At 41.3% G+C, this 17,730-nt stretch overlaps 1 protein-coding gene across 7 annotated transcripts in view; it reads left to right on the top strand.

Annotated features, from left to right (window-relative positions):
* The window catches only part of PDE4D (phosphodiesterase 4D), a 741,318-nt gene extending 723,915 nt beyond the window's left edge, over positions 1–17,403 (top strand). For all 7 annotated transcript variants that reach the window (XM_054986992.1, XM_054986994.1, XM_054986993.1 and 4 more), the window contains 8 exons: positions 656–828; positions 1,199–1,297; positions 1,392–1,556; positions 2,772–2,871; positions 10,292–10,446; positions 10,930–11,052; positions 11,547–11,729; positions 12,101–17,403. In XM_054986992.1, coding sequence (XP_054842967.1) covers positions 656–828; positions 1,199–1,297; positions 1,392–1,556; positions 2,772–2,871; positions 10,292–10,446; positions 10,930–11,052; positions 11,547–11,729; positions 12,101–12,529 — 1,427 coding nt within the window. In that variant the 3' untranslated portion in view covers positions 12,530–17,403. The remainder of the gene's footprint in view (positions 1–655; positions 829–1,198; positions 1,298–1,391; positions 1,557–2,771; positions 2,872–10,291; positions 10,447–10,929; positions 11,053–11,546; positions 11,730–12,100) is intronic.
* Positions 17,404–17,730: the final 327 nt, after the last annotated feature.

Raw genomic sequence — 17,730 nt, 5'->3', positions numbered from 1 at the left:
TTATTGCCTTCCAGTGATAATGAGGGGAAGAGTGTAAAAAAAAGCACACTAGTCTGATCTCTTAGAACATGAGAGGAGTACTAGCCAAGCGAATCCTTGGTTAATCCAACACATGTCTCTTCAAAGTATGAAGAGCCCATCTTGCACATCTTGCTAGCCCGAGAGGAGTTCTGTTCTTGTTTTCCAGATGGCAAAATGAAAATGAGAGAGAATGAGAAAGGTAGATGTAAGGCCATGGTCAATCTGTGGCTGTGCTTGGATTGGAAGACTTTTCCAAGCAGGACCTTACGTAAAGAAGGAGCCTGCAATCCCTGTAACACAGGTCCCTGGAATCTCCAATTAAAGAATCTCTGAAAGTAGGAAAGCCCCTTTTCTACCCAAGGCCCTGGAGAGCTGCTGCCAAACAAAATAGAGCAATATCAGCTTAACCGAATCAATGATCTGATTTTGGTACATGCCAGCTTTGTATTTTCACACTTTATCCAGTCAGCTACGCTGGCTCTTGTTCGTTTGTTTGTTTGTTGCTCCCCTGAAATCTATACTTCATAGATTGACAGTTTACAAAACTGAAAAGGCCGTGGTTGTATTTGGCATTTGTTTTGTTTTGCAAGGCAGCTCTTGTATATAAACAGATTTTCTTTTCCTCCTTTTAAAGACAAACAGCATGAAGTGGAAATCCCATCCCCAACACAGAAAGAGAAAGAAAAGAAGAAACGGCCTATGTCTCAAATCAGTGGAGTGAAAAAGCTCATGCACAGCTCCAGTTTAACAAATTCCAGCATCCCCAAATTTGGAGTTAAAACTGACCAAGAAGATATTCTTGCCAAGGTAAGAGAAATGCTAGTGTCTGACTAGCCTATGGAGCCATATGAGTGAAGAAATGAAATAAAAAGAGTGTGCAAAGGACACTCAGGTTGTGTGCAGTCAACTTTGCACCAGCTGGATTTGAACAGCTGATTAGATTATATGCTCATTCATGAAAGAAAAGCTTGATTAGAGCTTTTCCCTTTTGACCCCCCCCCCCCCCCGGTGCTTGGAGCTTATACAAAAAGTAAAAGAATGCAGCATCTCTAGAGGCTTCTCATTTGTCTCTGTTATTATTGATGATAATGGCAGCAAAGCATTTCATCCAATTCATACAAAATACACTGAGCCGTTCTCCTCTGATTCCATTTACTGATGTTTGATTCCTTATTAGGAACTTGAAGATGTAAATAAATGGGGCCTTCAGGTGTTCAAAGTAGCTGAATTATCTGGGAACCGACCTTTGACAGTCATCATGTACACCATTTTTCAGGTAAGTGCAACAGGAGGTAGCTTTCCATTACGCTTTTCCTCGCAACTCTTCCATATACTGTAACAGCAGCTTTCTTTCCTCTTCTTAACTGCAGGAACGGGACTTGTTAAAAACATTCAAAATTCCACCAGACATGTTAATAACATACTTGATGACACTGGAGGATCATTACCATGCAGATGTGGCGTATCATAACAACATACATGCTGCAGATGTTGTACAGTCCACACATGTGCTGTTGTCAACCCCAGCTTTGGAGGTAAATCCACATGGCAGCTAGGGACACAGAAGCACAGACTTATAGCAGACAAGCATGAAATGTTGTGCTTACAGGCTCTTAAGCATTTGTGCTTGGATTACTGTTCTGAAATGCTCCTGTGATGTTGTGCATGTGTTACAGTAGGCCTGCTACCTTTGGCACAATTCTCTATCGTATACTGGTTGTTTGCAGGATGTATCTTCTCTTTTTAAATTGTAGTACAGCCAAAAACATTCTCTGTGCATAACCCCGTTGTGTATGCTTGCTTGTCTCTAAATCAGGCATCTGATAATCAGGTCTTGTGTAAGCCATAAGTGTGCATTCAGCATTGGCTTAGTCTTGGATTCAGTGAGCCAGGTTTTATGAGCACCTGCTTAAACTTAGCTTTAAACATGGTTGATCCTTAAACAAAAGCAAAATAAAGGCCTCCCATCCACAGAAAGGGTAATAAGACAAGAATAGCTGAATTCACAATGCAGTTCTAGTCTATGCTCATTGAAATGGAAGGGGTTAAATTTGAGTAACGCTGCGTAGAATGGCACAGTTAAGTACCTGACTGTACATTTAGAAGAAGTTAAATTAAGTGGGACTTGTCTTCTTTACTTAGAGAGGGCAGCAGCTGCTTAGTAAAAGATCAGTTAATGCCATATGGTGTTGTAATGTAAACCCATTAATACATACATCATTTAGGCTCAAAGAACAAACAGAAAAGCAGCTATACTAGGAAATAAATTCTTTGGATGAGGTGTATTGCTAGTATTCCAAAGCAGTGTGACATTTTCTAGTACTGCAAACATACATTTCTAATGCAAATGTTTAGAATTTAGCTCCAGTTAGACCAAAATTTTCAAAACAGCTAATTGTAGGTGTGGAGACATATATTTATTTTGCGACTTAAATTTTGGTACTGTGGTTTCAAAATTTCTGCAACGCTGGCTTCTCAGTAATTTGGACACTTTAAAAACGGAATTATTGGATTTGAGGGACAGAAACTGAGAAAACTTCAAATATCTGGCAAGTCATTATGCAAAATGTTTTATAAGCTTGGATTTAAATTGGTTCTTGTAAAAATGGGTGACTGTAAGCAAACTCTGTATTAATGTGTTTTGGGGCTTCTACATTTCAGATCTCAAAAAGGAATATAACTGCTCTCGTAACTTTAAAAAAAAATCTTTTTTTGTTGTTTAGTAATGTCATTCATCCTTCCTTCCCCAGGCGGTTTTCACAGACCTAGAGATTCTGGCTGCCATTTTTGCCAGTGCAATACATGATGTTGATCATCCTGGGGTTTCAAACCAATTTCTTATCAACACAAGTAAGTGCAATTTATTTTTGGTAACCCTTGACAGCCTTTTTATGTAGCATTTTGAAACCAGTGCATGCAGGAAACAGACACTTGTTTCTTTGTTCCTTTTATGTGATTTGAGTCAACTTCTGGCCTGCAGAGTTATACAGCAAGGGTGTTCCAGTCCAGCGCCAAAGTGGGGAGGGGAGCTAGGAGGCAAGGCGACAAAATACACCAGACAGCCATGATGGCGTGAAACGGGGTCATAACTGTAATGATTTACAGCTCACGGAGGATTGGCGCTGCATAGGGCACTGAGCCAAACATCGGCTGACCCGTCTGCCAGCCGACGACTGCCACACACCCCCAGACCCCTGCTGAGGGGGAGAAACCATGGGATGACAATTAGAGAGATACCACATGGGTGTACAGCCATGTGTGGATCCCCTGCCCCCTGGGAGTGAGGTGGATCTGACAGCCCCCAAGCTGGGCATGCACCTGCCAGACCTCTTAAGGGGATCCCCAAATAGGGAAACTGAGCCCACAGGCCCTGTTTCCTCCCAAACAGATTGGTACCCAATGCCCAAAACTGCCTGCTCCTTCCAAAATTGTGACGAAAGGGAGAGCTGGGTGGGATGCCAGCCACGAGGTAGGCATCGAGGGGCAGGGGCCCACCTCCCTTTACAAGGGGCAACCTATGAGGAGAGAACGCCTCCCAGGTCCTTAGGCCTCTCCCCACCCCTCGCTTCCCATTTTGAATCTGGGTGCCTTGGGCAGCCCCCAACGAAGCTGCAGGAAGCCCTTTGCTGCCCTGCAATGTGGCGGCCGCCAAGCCTTCCCCACTCCCCTCCCTCTGTGCAACCAGCAACTGGGCCCCCCAGTTAAGTCTGGGGAGCCGGCATTTCTCCAGTCCTGTGTCCTTGGAAAGATGGGGCCAAAAGAAGTGGAAGGAACGAGTTTCTTGTTCAGCTCCAGTTGCTCCAAATCCTTAAACTCACTTCCACACATGTTATGAGCTCTAGGCCGCACTGTGCATAAATGTGCTGGGAAGCCTTTCCTGTGTTTCAGTATCCTGTTCACCCCTCTGCCCTTTCCTAATAATGGCTGTGCTAGTTGAAGCACAAAATAGAAAAAAGGAACAGTGTGATCCTGGTCTGATGATGACTCTTTCCATTTCCTTTTGTTGTTCTCACCTATATGAACTATGAGAAGAGCAGATTTGCCCCTAAATCTAGCTAAGCTTGTAGTGTCATGTTTGCTTATTACATAAGTCGAGGGCAGCTCTTAACATTTAGCAACCCGGGGTGGGCAGGTACCCATTTTGATTTGAAATATTTCAGAGACTCCCAAAGCTCTTCCACACAAACACACATCATGTGCTAGACAACTCCCTTTCAAAGTGCATGACAAGCTGCACATGGCCTGTATAGGCAAGGCCTCCATTCTTAATTTCCTCTGAACAATACAGTGAGAAGAACCTCATCTGGTACACTGCTTAAGTTAAATGTTAGTATTTTCTGTAAATGGCTCGCAAGGTCAGACCTCAGATGGTAGCTGATTCTGTAGGTCCATCGCTCAAAAGGCCCTGACTCAAGTTCTAATCAGTCTAAAGGGTGCTGGATATGTTAATTCAGTTATTAACCAGTAAGGAAGTTTCTTCTTGTCTCCAGTGTTAATCTGTGACATTTTTTTGGCCTTGAAATGCACCAGATTATCTGGAGACTACAAGACTCTTCTTTACTGGTTACTAACTTCTAGCCAGAAGCCAGCTGAACAGAGGTGGGAAAGAGCATTGGGGACAATTTGTCAAGGACATAGAAACAGACCGGCATTACACACATCCTGTGCTCCCAGTATTCAGTTGAAAACCTCCATTAGTTGTTCTCTGTGGATGCAGAGTGAGTGGCCTGCACCTCTTTTTTTTTCTTTTGTGCTGAAGTCCTCTGCATTGGAAAACAAAACCAGTTCAACTCCATACCTGAAGTACCCACAATCTGTCTTAGGACTGCCCCTTCTTGGTGACACCCAGCCATTTACAGTCTCTAAATTGGAACTGCTCGATGCTTTCGTCCAATCACTATGTTTTCTGGCTCTGAGGTGATCTGGAGGCTCGGTGGCTGTTCAAGCTCATACTCTTCAAAAGAAGGTGAAGCCAGTTCTGTTCATGAGCCTGAACAGACAATCCTCTGCCCCCATTCCTACGAAACTGAGAGGGCTCTATTTTTCTATTAGCCAAATAAATGTGAGTGGGGCTCACTCGTTGTCTCTATAAAGGACTCATAGACCTGCAGGATCCCCAGTCCTCAGTTGGACAAATGCTGTTCTAAGGTAGCACATTGTGAAAAATACTGCAGGCTCTGTTTCCATTTCAGAGAAATTGTCTCCATTCATGTAGAACTCTGTAAGATTTGGGGTCAAATAATCCACCATTTGTAGAGGATGGCAGGTGTTTCTTGAAAAGGAATGGATTAGATGGAAAACTTAACTAAGAGATGAAAGGGTGTAAGAAGAGGACGGTGTAAGCAAGATGACCATGATGCAAAGCTTACCTGCTATATAATAATAATAACAACAACAATAGTAACAACAACAAAAACATTTGATTTATATAATACCCTTCAGGACAACTTAATGCCACACTCAGAGCAGTTTACAAAGAATGCAGAGGAGTTAGCCGTGTTAGTCTGTGGTAGCAAAATCAAAAAGAGTCCAGTAGCACCTTTAAGACTAACCAATTTTATTGTAGCATAAGCTTTCGAGAATCAAGTTCTCTTCGTCAGATGCATGGTACAGAAACTGGTCAAATATAGAAGAAGAGGGGGGAGGAGGGGAGGAGAGAGAAGATGCAGTTAGGGGGGGAGAGGGAGGATGCAACCAAAACATTCCTTTGCTAGTAAATGTAAACATCTCCTTTTGGTGTGGGGATCAGTTGGCTTCAAAGGAGCTTGCCATGTTAGTTTGTAGCAGCAAAACAGCTAGACCATCCAATTCCAATGCAGTATAAGCCTTCGATAACCACAGTGCTTCCCGTCAGATGCATCTGACAAAGAGAACTGTGGTCCCCGTTGGCTTTCGGGGACCACAGTTCTCTTTGCCAACTGATCCCCACACCAAAAGGAGATGTTTACATTTACTAGCAAAGGAATGTTTTGGTTGCATCCTCCCTCTCCCCCCCTAACTGCATCTTCTCTCTCCTCCCCTCCTCCCCCCTCCTCTTCTATATTTGACCAGTTTCTGTACCATGCATCTGACGAAGAGAACTTGATTCTCGAAAGCTTATGCTACAATAAAATTGGTTAGTCTTAAAGGTGCTACTGGACTCTTTTTGATTTTACAAAGAATGTCATTATTATCCCCACAACAAAACACCCTGTGAGGTGGGTGGGGCTGAGAGAGCTATAGAGAACTGTGACTAGCCCAAGGTCACCCAGCTGGCTTCAAGTGGAGGAGTGGGGAATCAAACCCGGCTCTCCAGATTAGAGTCTTGCTGCTCTTAACCATTACACTAAACTGGCTCCCAATACGTATTTTAATTGCTGCCAAGCACTGTCATGGGAGTCTCCACTTGTAGTCTGAAATGGTATAGCCCATTTCCAAACTTACCACCACAGTGAAAACCAGGACTATTCATTTTTTTTATTTTTTATTTTTATTTTATCGTATTTATATTCCACCCTCCCCGCAAGCAGGCTCATGGAGTCTGGTGAACATGAATATACACCCTGTTCTTTTGAACTGTAAGTACAGTGCCAGGACTCAGTACAATGAACTGGTTTAAAGAAGAAATTCCATATTTGAGACTCTTTTTTCCCCTCCATAGCTGCTTGATTCAGCTCAGCCCGACCCTTATCTGAATCTATTTTTTGTACTTTAATAGCCTTGGGCTACCTTCTAGTGAAATGTAATTTGATGATTCATCTGGAAGGAGGAGGAGGGGTGGGAATGTCAGAGTTTTCCGTGCTGTGTTGATATCAAATGCACCTCTGCAACCCCCACAGGGACAAAAGCTGAACGTGGATTGTCACGAAATATGCTAAATTGTTAAAAATGAGGTTGATGTAACCAGCCTCTTCTTCGTAACACTTAACAGTATCATTGCTTTATGATACAACGGTGAGAGCACATATTGTACAAAATGCCAGGACAATTTAGCTAACTTAGGTCTTGCAAATCTTGGAAATACTTTTTGTTCTCATCTGGGGAATTGTTTGTTTTTTAATCGTAGGTTGATGAATTCAAAGAAACTGGTAAATAAAAAGCCTTGTGTTTTCAGTGACTAGTTCAAATCTGGTCTGGCTGAGAATAGCAGATGGATGCAGCTGTCTCCCAAATTTTGTTCTAAATCTTAATGCAGATGTTGTTGATTTGGTTTCCATGCAAATACACATCTGCCTAGAGCTGAAAAGCATTCTGTAACCACACAGGCAAACATGTAACTCCCAATCTTGCATTTGCTTTGCAATGAAAATTTATGGGCAACAGTAATTTACAGGGGACACCTGGCAAGTAGAGGGTTATATAACCCTTTCCTCACTGGCTGGTTCTACCCCACTGGTGGTTTTTACCCATTTCTAACCCTCTTCCCAATTCTCCAATTTGGAAATAAGCCCTGTAGGAGAGAACCTTGCAGGGGAAGGTTTAAATGGGTGCACATACCTCCCGTTGATTATCCCCAGCAAATGTCACTCGCAAACTCGTATTCAAGCTACCTTGGTGCAAACATGTTTATGAAACATGATTGCCAACATAATTGTAGTTCTGCCCCTAAATAGCTGTATACAGGGCTGAGGGTTGGTTGGTGACAAAATCTGAGTCAATCCCACTTTCCACTGGGGTTTGAGCACCCCAAGGGACATTGTCAATATGATGTATGACAAATGGGTAACGCTGCAGTAAAAGCTGATGATCAGTCAGCGAAGGTAGCACACTAGGTCACTGTTTGTACAGCTGCCGTTGAAGCATATATGGTAGAACTGGGCTATTGAAAGTGAAAGTAAATGAGGGTGAGAATTACTTTCTCTTGCAGTGATGGTAAATGTAGAAGTTGTGCATCTTGCAGTAAATCTGCTGACTGGTCAGATAGATGCTTAGGATGAGAAACACGAACATCTGTGCTCCCATGGCAACGTTACATGGTATTATTCTTGCAGGAGCTGCTACTTAGAATGATGGGTATGTCAGCAAGGACCGAACTGGGCTTTGCATTTAGTGACAGTTAGATGCAAATGAGCAGGGGCTAGTGGTGATGAGGAGTTGGGCCTTGCTCAGGTTAGTTTTTAGAAATGTTTACTTGAACAAAAGTAAAATTTCGATTTGGACAGTACAAGGCAGTTCCCTGCAGTTTTCCATTACAAAACAGGAGCTCATTTTTCAATAGGCAGATACAACAGCTGGATCCCGAATTGGTTGTCCTGAAGGCTAGACTCTCAAAAAGTGGGTCCCAAGGGTACTTGGCCGAGGGGGGGGGCGGTGTTGATAAGAAACATTCCATGCGATTGGTCAGAGCTCACCTCTTAACTGACCCCATGAGTCCAGCTTTCTTGTTTTACCCCCTTCCGTGCTGCTAGTGAATGAGGCTGGAGAATCGGAAGTGATTCCTGCTGAAAACGTAGAATTTCTTCACCCAGACTCAACTGGGCTTTGCATGCAGCTGCTCTCAGTTCTCTTCATTGGATTCACTCAGAACAGATGGTCAGTGCTCAACTGGGTGGAGATATAAAAAGCAGAGCATGTTTGAGAGGAGGCTTAAAGTACCAGCAGAGAAGTTCTGTCTTGACTCAGTTTTCTGATAAACTGAATTGTGTGTATTTTGCAAAGAAGCTGTTACCTGCCTTGGGAAGCTTCTTTTTATAAAGCAGCATGTACAGCTCATTTAATTGGTGCAAAAGTCATCTTCCATCCTCTTCCCTAAATGTGATAGGCATCTTGCCACATCACGACAACTAGATAATGACTAGAAGTATAAAAATCTCTCATGTTCCCATCATCTAGAATAATTCTTAAAATGTAGAATTCAAAGAGCTTTTTGTGAATTAGTCATTCAGTGTAGGAGGTTTCTTTAAAAAAAAAGTTGTTTGTTTGGATGCCAAAAACCTATCCAATGCAGTTATTTTATTGGCAAACATGGCCGTTCTCCTCCCCGTACTATGTCTCCCCGTATGCCTTGTGAGGAAAAGATCAAAAGGAATTCTTAGCTCTCGTATTTAGTGCAGGGGAGTGAGACTGCAAGAGAATACACAACAAGGCCCCTGAAATCTACATACAAGAACTTCTGCCTGCAGAGCTTTTTGAGCCACAGGGGTTTTTATGGGTGAACTGAAAGAATAAGATATAACACAGTAACAGCCAGTAGAGCAGATTGAGCTCTAGGATATGAGAACTGTAATAAACAGAAATTAAAGTCAGTGAATGACAAGTACCATTACATGCAAACTGTAACATTTCTCATTAAAAAAAGACCTATTATTGGTCTTGAATCCAAAAGCATCCAGGAAGATTTGGAGGAATTAAATTTAGCTGTGTGTTTGCCTAACTGCAGTCAGTCACCTCATTGGGCAACTGTCTTGTGTTTCCTACCAAGGTTACTGCAAGATGATGTACAGATTTCTTGGTCATATATAGACTGATAGCAACATGTGCTTCTCTTTATAGAGATTTCACATGTGTAGCAAGGAACTTCTGTCTGCAGTACTTGATAGTACTGAGCAGAGGTAAGCTGAGTGTGTACTTTGGGACTAGCTCTGTAAGATAACGCCCCTTGGGAGGGTACATAAGTACGCTCTTGCATTAAATGCCCTGTTTTCAATGAACAGTAAGTTGGAGGAACTGTATGGGGGGGGGGGAACAGATCACAAGCCAGAGGAAGGGAGAAACTCAAGGGAAGGAACTACCAGCAGTTAACTAGTTAACAAAGAATTATACTTCCGTTGCTAGACCCTCAAAAGGTAAAGGAACAGATCTATGTTCCTGGCTCTGTCACCGCCAAAAGTGGAGAGTTGGGAACCTTTGCTCCCACCTGACAAGAAAGTATGCTTGGGAAAGGTTTTGTTCTGTGTTTGCAGATTTACTTGCAGTGTTCAGAGATAGCTTTGCCTGCAGATCATTTAACAGTGATGATCTTTAATTTTTGTCCCTCTTGCTCTTGGAAGCCTTTTTCCTGGAGAAAAGAGCAGACAGTTGTAGCAGAGGGAAGGTTTATTAGTAAATTGTTCTATGCAGTATAAACCCAATCCTGTTTTGTTCTTGTTGTCTTGGCATTTGACACATACCAGCTGTCATGCCTCAGGAGACGGCATCCTTTATTGCTTGAGAGAAGCCGCTGTGTTGTTCTAAAAGCTGGGACTATAAATTTTTGCTTTTTGGATACCTGACAAATGTGATGAGTTGGAAATAACTTGCGGGGGAAGGGCCACAGGTTTCCTTAATGTTCTGTTTGGTAACTGTCTTTCAGACTCTGAACTTGCCCTGATGTACAACGATTCTTCAGTTCTGGAAAACCATCATTTAGCGGTGGGCTTCAAGTTACTGCAGGAGGAGAACTGTGATATTTTCCAGAATTTGACAAAAAAGCAGAGGCAATCTTTGAGGAAAATGGTTATCGACATTGTGAGTTGCTATTTAAAGCTACGTAAATAAATATTTCTGAACTCCATGCAGCCCAAGTTTGCAATACAAACTGTAGCTTTAAAAATTCTAGGGTAGTATTTAAAAGGCAAACTAGAATGCAACAGAGGGTGCTGTTTAAGCAGCATTGCACTTCACTCTCTTTTAATGAGGTGGCTGCAGGTTCCTGGCAGCTTGATCTTAGAACAGTTTGTGAGGACATGCACTCCCTTTGCAGCCGAGTCTGAAAAACTGCTCTCAGGAGCTGGTACAGTATCCATAACTTGGGCTGTCCATTACGAGCTTCTTAGGTTGTATGGCACACTTGAAGACCAAGTACAATGGGCATCTCTGTAGATTAAAGACATTTTAGTATAACGACTGCTTCTGGCTGCACCCAGTCCTAACATCCCATCATCATATGGCAAACTGGGAATGCTGGCAGCATTAGTGACCCTCCCCCATTGCTTTCTCCCCTCCTTCAAGGTGCTGGCAACAGATATGTCTAAGCATATGAATCTATTAGCTGACCTAAAAACGATGGTTGAAACGAAGAAAGTAACTAGCTCTGGAGTTCTGCTTCTTGATAACTATTCAGACAGGATCCAGGTAAGATGCTGCAAACTTAACTCCCTCTGTTGTTCTTGTCATGGTTCTTCCAGTAGCTTGCATGTCTAGGCTGTACATATTTCTCACGATTGATCACGGTCTCATCTGAGTAGCATTTTTTGTCTCACTGTGTCTTACATAAAAAGGACTTCACTGAAGCTCAGTCAGTTTGATGTTACCTGGATTAATTTTGCTATGGGCCTAACTTCCACATTTCTTTGAAACTTATCAGTCTTGCACTGCTACATTTTTGGTCTTTTAATAAAGGCAGAAGCTACAGATGTGAGATAATGGGGACGCTATTCATGTCAGTGTGAAAAATAACACCGCACATCATCTCTTTGCTGTTCAGAATAAACCTTGCACTACATGTATTTTCGAGATTCTGTTTTCACACCTGCTGAATGTGCAAATGGAAAAAAAGCTTTGTCTCTAGTGGAATAACACCAGTGGTTCTCTACAGGAGAAAAATACATATGTATTGTCTATTTTAGGTGCTACAAAACATGGTACACTGTGCTGACCTAAGCAATCCAACAAAGCCGCTCCAGCTCTATCGCCAATGGACAGATAGAATAATGGAAGAGTTCTTTCGCCAGGGAGATCGAGAAAGAGAGAGGGGCATGGAGATAAGCCCCATGTGTGATAAGCACAATGCATCTGTAGAAAAATCACAGGTAATTTATTTAGTATAAGAGAGGAATGAGATCATTTTACTTGTTTACTTCCTTCCTTGCTCATAGAGCAACCCTTTAGGGTTAGTTTTAGTTCCATGTTATGTTCCCATTTTCAAAACTAATAATTTAAAGAAAGGAACTAAAAAAAAATTGAGAAATCATGCTGTTAAATTATACATAAATAAGCATTGGGAATCATTGGGTTCCATTACAATGATCTTCTCTTGCATAAAGTTAAGTAGAAAGGATGGTTGATTATGATGGCTCTGTTACATTTTTTTTCGAATTACTTAATTTCATTAGACAAATTGATAATGTTAATTCCTTCTATCTCTAGGATAATACTTTACTCTTGTATTGCATTCCAACAGGTGGGGTTTATAGACTACATTGTTCATCCTCTCTGGGAGACCTGGGCAGACCTTGTTCATCCAGATGCCCAGGACATCTTAGACACTTTGGAGGACAATCGTGAATGGTACCAGAGCACAATCCCTCAGAGTCCTTCTCCTGCCCCAGATGACCAAGAGGAGGGTAGGCAGGGCCAAACTGACAAATTCCAGTTTGAACTAACACTGGAGGAAGATGGTGAATCGGACACGGAAAAAGACAGTGGCAGTCAAGTGGAAGAAGATACCAGCTGTAGTGACTCTAAAACACTTTGCACCCAAGACTCAGAATCCACAGAAATTCCATTGGACGAACAAGTTGGGGAGGAAGTGGAGGAGGAGGAGGAGGAGGAGGAGGAGGAAAACCAGACAGAACCTTGTGTGCTAGAAGAACGTTCTCCCGATACGTAACAGTGCAGCAGCTCTGTAGCTCTCTTTGTCTGTCCTCCTCTCTTCTCTCTCTTTTAAAAAATAGAAAATGGTTTCCAAAGTGCATGTCACACGGCACAACCATGGTCACGCCTCACTGTCATCTGCCAGAGATGTTTGTTGATCAAAAACTGACCTTGATGACTCAGTTTGGCACTCAGGAATATTGTAACCAGAATTGTTCATCTCCATGGCATCAGAGAGCAAAGGAAAACACACCTGCAAAGAACAGTTTTAATAAGAGTTCAACTTGGCAGATACAATTAGAGAGAGTGGCTACTCCGAGCTGTTTTTATGAAGAGTAAAGGCTAGTGTTTGGTTTTCTTTTTGTGTTTGCTTTTAATTTCACGAGAGAGGCAATTAGGAGCATTCGTCACCAGAATTGGAAGAAAGCAGCCAGCGAGTGAACCAAGGTTTCTAGTGGAAAATAAATGCACTCAGATAATGGGACACAACACGAATCTGTTACCAGTAGGAAGATCCAGCTGTGGAAATGGCATACTTTTCTAATTTCAAGTCTTCCTGACACATGACTGAAAAAGTGTAGCTCAGTGGGTTGCACTGAAGCCTGCATTTTGTAAAATATGTAAAACGGAAATCTTTTTGTAGAGTTTACTTTTATTATTAAATGTATTGAGGTATTATATTTAAAAAGAATGCAGCACCCTCAGAACTTCATCTGCCACTGATTCTTTTTTTCCCTTCCCAAAGAGTAACTTGCAAGTTTTCAGTACAAATATGTGCTACACTGGATTAATCGAGTTTTGTATTTGTTTGCACTTAGATCTTTCATAGCAAATCTTTCACCTCTTCTAGAATAACCCATTGCTGTCTAGACCAATGACAACATCCATAAATCATTCTTTTTCATGTTCTTTTTTCCTATCTAAATTGCAGAAGCTCCCTTTCACTTTGTTGGCATTATTTTCTGGCTTTTTTAAATTGTAATTTTCCAAGAGCAGCAATACAAAATCTGCAAATGAGTTCTTTGTCCACCAGGGGTGGCTTAGACCTGCAGGCCTGCCTTTACTGCTGTGGGCTTTCTCTGCTCAACCAAAAATATGCTGTCTGAAATCAAGCCAACCACTCAATAGCAGCTTTCCCAAATTTGGGTTTCATCCCCTTAGTGGGTGGCTGAAGCCCTGGGGATTTAGCGCTCGGTTCCTTACAGTAGATGCAATAGAATCCACATTCTGGAAGGTGATGACAATAACATTATGACAGTAGATAGGATCTTGAAGCAGTTCCCAAAGACTAACCTTGGTTCACAACTCTTCATAATGAAGAGTTGGGGAACTGTTACAAATTAGAATCAGAATTTGCAAGACTGTGGCCAGTATGAATGTGAGTCTTGTCTTGCTATAAATGCAAATCTATTGGTAATGAAATTATTCCCGTTCCCTTGAGGCCATTTCTAGCTGTGTATGAGACATTGTTAATGGTCAGTTTCAAAGACTTGCTGAGCTAGCAAATCAGATCTTTTATAGGTTTGTTCTACACAACACTATAGGCTATACTTATACAAACGGTTAGAACAGGGATATGTAGGATTACTGATGCGTCTGTCTCTCCCCACCCCACCCCCATTTTGTCACCTTAAATTTGACCAGCAAACGTTACATAAAAGATGTTATTTTAAATCATGGTTTTTGACCATGATTATCACAACATCTTTAGTGTATGTGTGTGTGTTTTAACTTACTAGCATCAGCCATAGTGTTATGGGAAAGATACGATCAGTCATTTTGGGAAACAAAAAAAAAAGGTTAATTTTTGTTGTGTGTCTAGGAGCAATCAACAGATATGCAGAGGGTGAGAAGTGCATTGCCCAAAAAAACTGACAGATCCAAAGATATGTATGCCAAGGAAGGCATAGGCCTGAATCCAAGAGACAGTTAGCTGCAAGTAAAGCCATTGATATAGTTAGATCTGAGTGCACCTGTGCGCATTGGGTTTTGTATTATTATGCAACTAGTAGGTGGAGCAGCATACTGGTACAGGCCTCAGATGCAGGTCCATATCCATGTTGAGAGACATGGGGGTATCCTCACCCCATCTGTGCTGTGGTTACAATGTACAGCTTGCACTGCCATGTGCATGATTATGCTCATACATCTCAGTGGATCTGCAGCTCTGTCAGCATGGAGCATTTGCTTGCCCATGTACACAAACATTGAGCAGTGGCCTACATATGTACAGAACACCTCTTCTGCATATACAAGTGTTGACAGTGTGAACCAGCGCTATCACACTGGTGTTGAATGGTGAGGCCAAATTGATGTTTTAAGAGAATGAAGCAGGGATAGAATTCAGTTTCACTGAATCAGGAAATGTTATGGACTTGCTAAGTAATCTGCTTTCTAATGAAAGCACTGACTGATCGTTTGGGTTTTTTTTTTTGTAACATGCATTTTAATGTGCTCTACCATTTAATGACTTTTATTTGGGGGGAAAGACTAGCTGGAGAAGTGAATGAAAGAATTTCACTGTGTTACTATCCTCATAGGCTCATGTCCTCCCTTTGCTATTTTAACATTGTTCAGTCCCCAAGAGTGCCTAGAATCTTAATGAAAAAAAGCAATATCAATTCCAAAAAAATCAGTATGGATCTGGAAGGGTATTTTATCTGCACTAAAGGCTTAATCCTATGAAGTGGAGCGCACGCTGGCTTGAACCAACAAGACCTTATGGAGCTCTGGCCCCATGCACTAACTTTAAACATGTGGGCCCCCTTGATATAATGGGATTTCCCACTGTGCTTGAATTTTAAAGACAGGTGGATCGGGTTAAGTATGCTTTACCACCTCATAAGGTTAAACTCTCATAATAAAAACAGAAAAGTAAAGAAAATACAACCATATTGTGTAAAATACACCCATACACATGGACAATCAAGGAGTAGAAAACACAATAAGTTATAGAGCCAGGGATCGAATGCACTGTACAATCTTTTGTTTTTATTTTGCCAAAGTGTGCTTTAGCATCGCACACTGCTTTAAAAAAAAAAAAACAGCAACAATACTGTCGAAAAGTGACTTTACATGTTTTCTGTGTGGGGTTTTTTTTTTTGCCATAAGATAAATGCAATGAATTGGGTACTGTATTGAGGGGGGTGGGGAGGAGAGAGTGGAACCTGAATTTGCGTCTAACAGTACACTTTAGCTTGCAAGTTACTGTACTCAGTTATGCTGTGTTTGTTTCCTTCTTATTTCTGGTTTTATGTCATTTTTAAAAATTGTGATCAGACAATATAGGTAGAACAAATTGCATTCAAAAGTTTTTTTAAAAAAACTTGAATGAAATGAACTTTACGGAAAGCTTTTGACATTTCTTTTAAAATGCATTTATTTATTTTTATTTGTGCCATGCATATTTTTCTCACCAAATGACCTTACTTGTAATAAGTCTTGTTTGTCTCTGTTTACAACCATGTATTTATTGTAATGTATATATTGTAATGTTAATTGTAAATTATAAGTTCTTATTATAACATCATCCCTGCTGGGGTGGTGTTGCTATATTTGGAAACTCTTGGTGAGAGAATTAATATTGTGTATACATCAGTCCCCTTGTACATTCCCCCCTCCTGTAATATATCCTATATCACTTTAGAGCTTGTTTATGGAAGAGTTGAGAAAAAATATTAAAAAATAGATATAAAAATTAAAAGCTGCAGGTCTTTGGTCCCAGGGCTGTGCCTTAACTTTAAATGATATTTTCTTCTGTTTTGCTGCATTTGAAAGAGAGGTCATCGTGGAACATGGGCTGGGCATATCTCCACCATCCTTTTCAGTTCTTTAGAGGGACTTGGGTGGGTGCTGGCCCCAGTCTAGGACACCCCTCCCCCCCCGCCCATTCCAGTGGGCTTTTACCCACACACCCTTTTTCAGTTCAAACTCTTACATTCTTCCTTGGGCATCAGCATCCCCTGCCTGAAGAGGAGCGCTTTCTTCTTTCAAAATGTCTCCCAAAGGATCACTATCCATTCTTCTCCTTTTGTCAAACAAACCCAATCACTATTTAATCTAACAAAGGTGAGTATAATTAATTCACGGGGAACTTGTACTCCAGCAAGTGAATTCACATTCATTTCATGCTGTAAACTTTTTGTGTCCGTTATGCTTAATACTGCAGTTGTTAGATTTCCCTTATTCTCTGTGGCAGACATCTGCTTCAAACCTTTTTCTTCTGCAGAACTAATTAGTGGTTTAAGCAGCTAAAAGCTTGCTTCTGTACAAATGTGTCTATGGATGTGTATGTAGCGTAGGTATAGAGAACGACCATAATCCATTAGATCTTGGAACACTAACATTCTTTTTTTTTCTTTTTCTTCTTTTTGCTAAATCGCAGTGTCCTAAATTGCGTCTTGCTGCTGTTCTCAATCACGTAGTTTTGTAGTGGCGGATACCTCGCCACCGTTCCACTCCTGCCCAGCCCTTGTAGCCACGTGACTGTTCACTGAAAGGAGAGATTCTTTTTCAAGGAAAAACAGAGCCTCCTTTTTTGACACAAACTGTAGATTATAGCAGCCCTGGCCCAAAGGAATATTATTGCTTTTGTTTTAAACAGTATAAAAGGGACACTATAACAACAGAATTACTGAACAATATTTTTTGTTGTTTTCAGTTTGGTTTTGTTTCCTTTGGGTATGTCTTTAGAGTGGCAATTGTGTGAACATTGCAAATAATTCAGCAGTTTCTTAGCCTCTCTTTCAGCCTATGGGATAGTACTGTACGTCAATACCTTCATATGAAATTTTTATATGCAATGGAAAAGCATGGGTTGATTCTGCCTAGATACTGTACTTGACCATCTTTTTTCAAATAAATTTATCTTACACTACAATTGCTTCTCTGTAATAAGGGATTTTGGTCTGTTTTTTTAAGTTTGGTGCAAGAAAACAAACATTTGAGTTTAGTGCTTGTGTCTAAAAGGCTATTTTGTGATTAACTCATTTGAAGCAGAAAGTTGTAAAATGCCATCTTCCTTATTTTAGGAATTCCCTTTTATATCACATCTTCCTTCTTTTATAGAAATCAGGATGGTGTGCATGGGGTTCCTAGAAAGTCTCTGACTCCAGCTCTTAATAGGGCTGATTCTGCCCGGGGCTGATTCCCCGTTCTCATACACTTTCAGAACATACTTAAAGGAGAGTCCAGTTAGTCCAGAGATTCCATACTTAG

This window comes from Eublepharis macularius, chromosome 8 (genome assembly GCF_028583425.1).
Source record: "Eublepharis macularius isolate TG4126 chromosome 8, MPM_Emac_v1.0, whole genome shotgun sequence".
In the NCBI taxonomy this organism is placed as follows: domain Eukaryota; kingdom Metazoa; phylum Chordata; class Lepidosauria; order Squamata; family Eublepharidae; genus Eublepharis; species Eublepharis macularius.
This window is presented reverse-complemented; position numbering and strand designations above follow the sequence as displayed.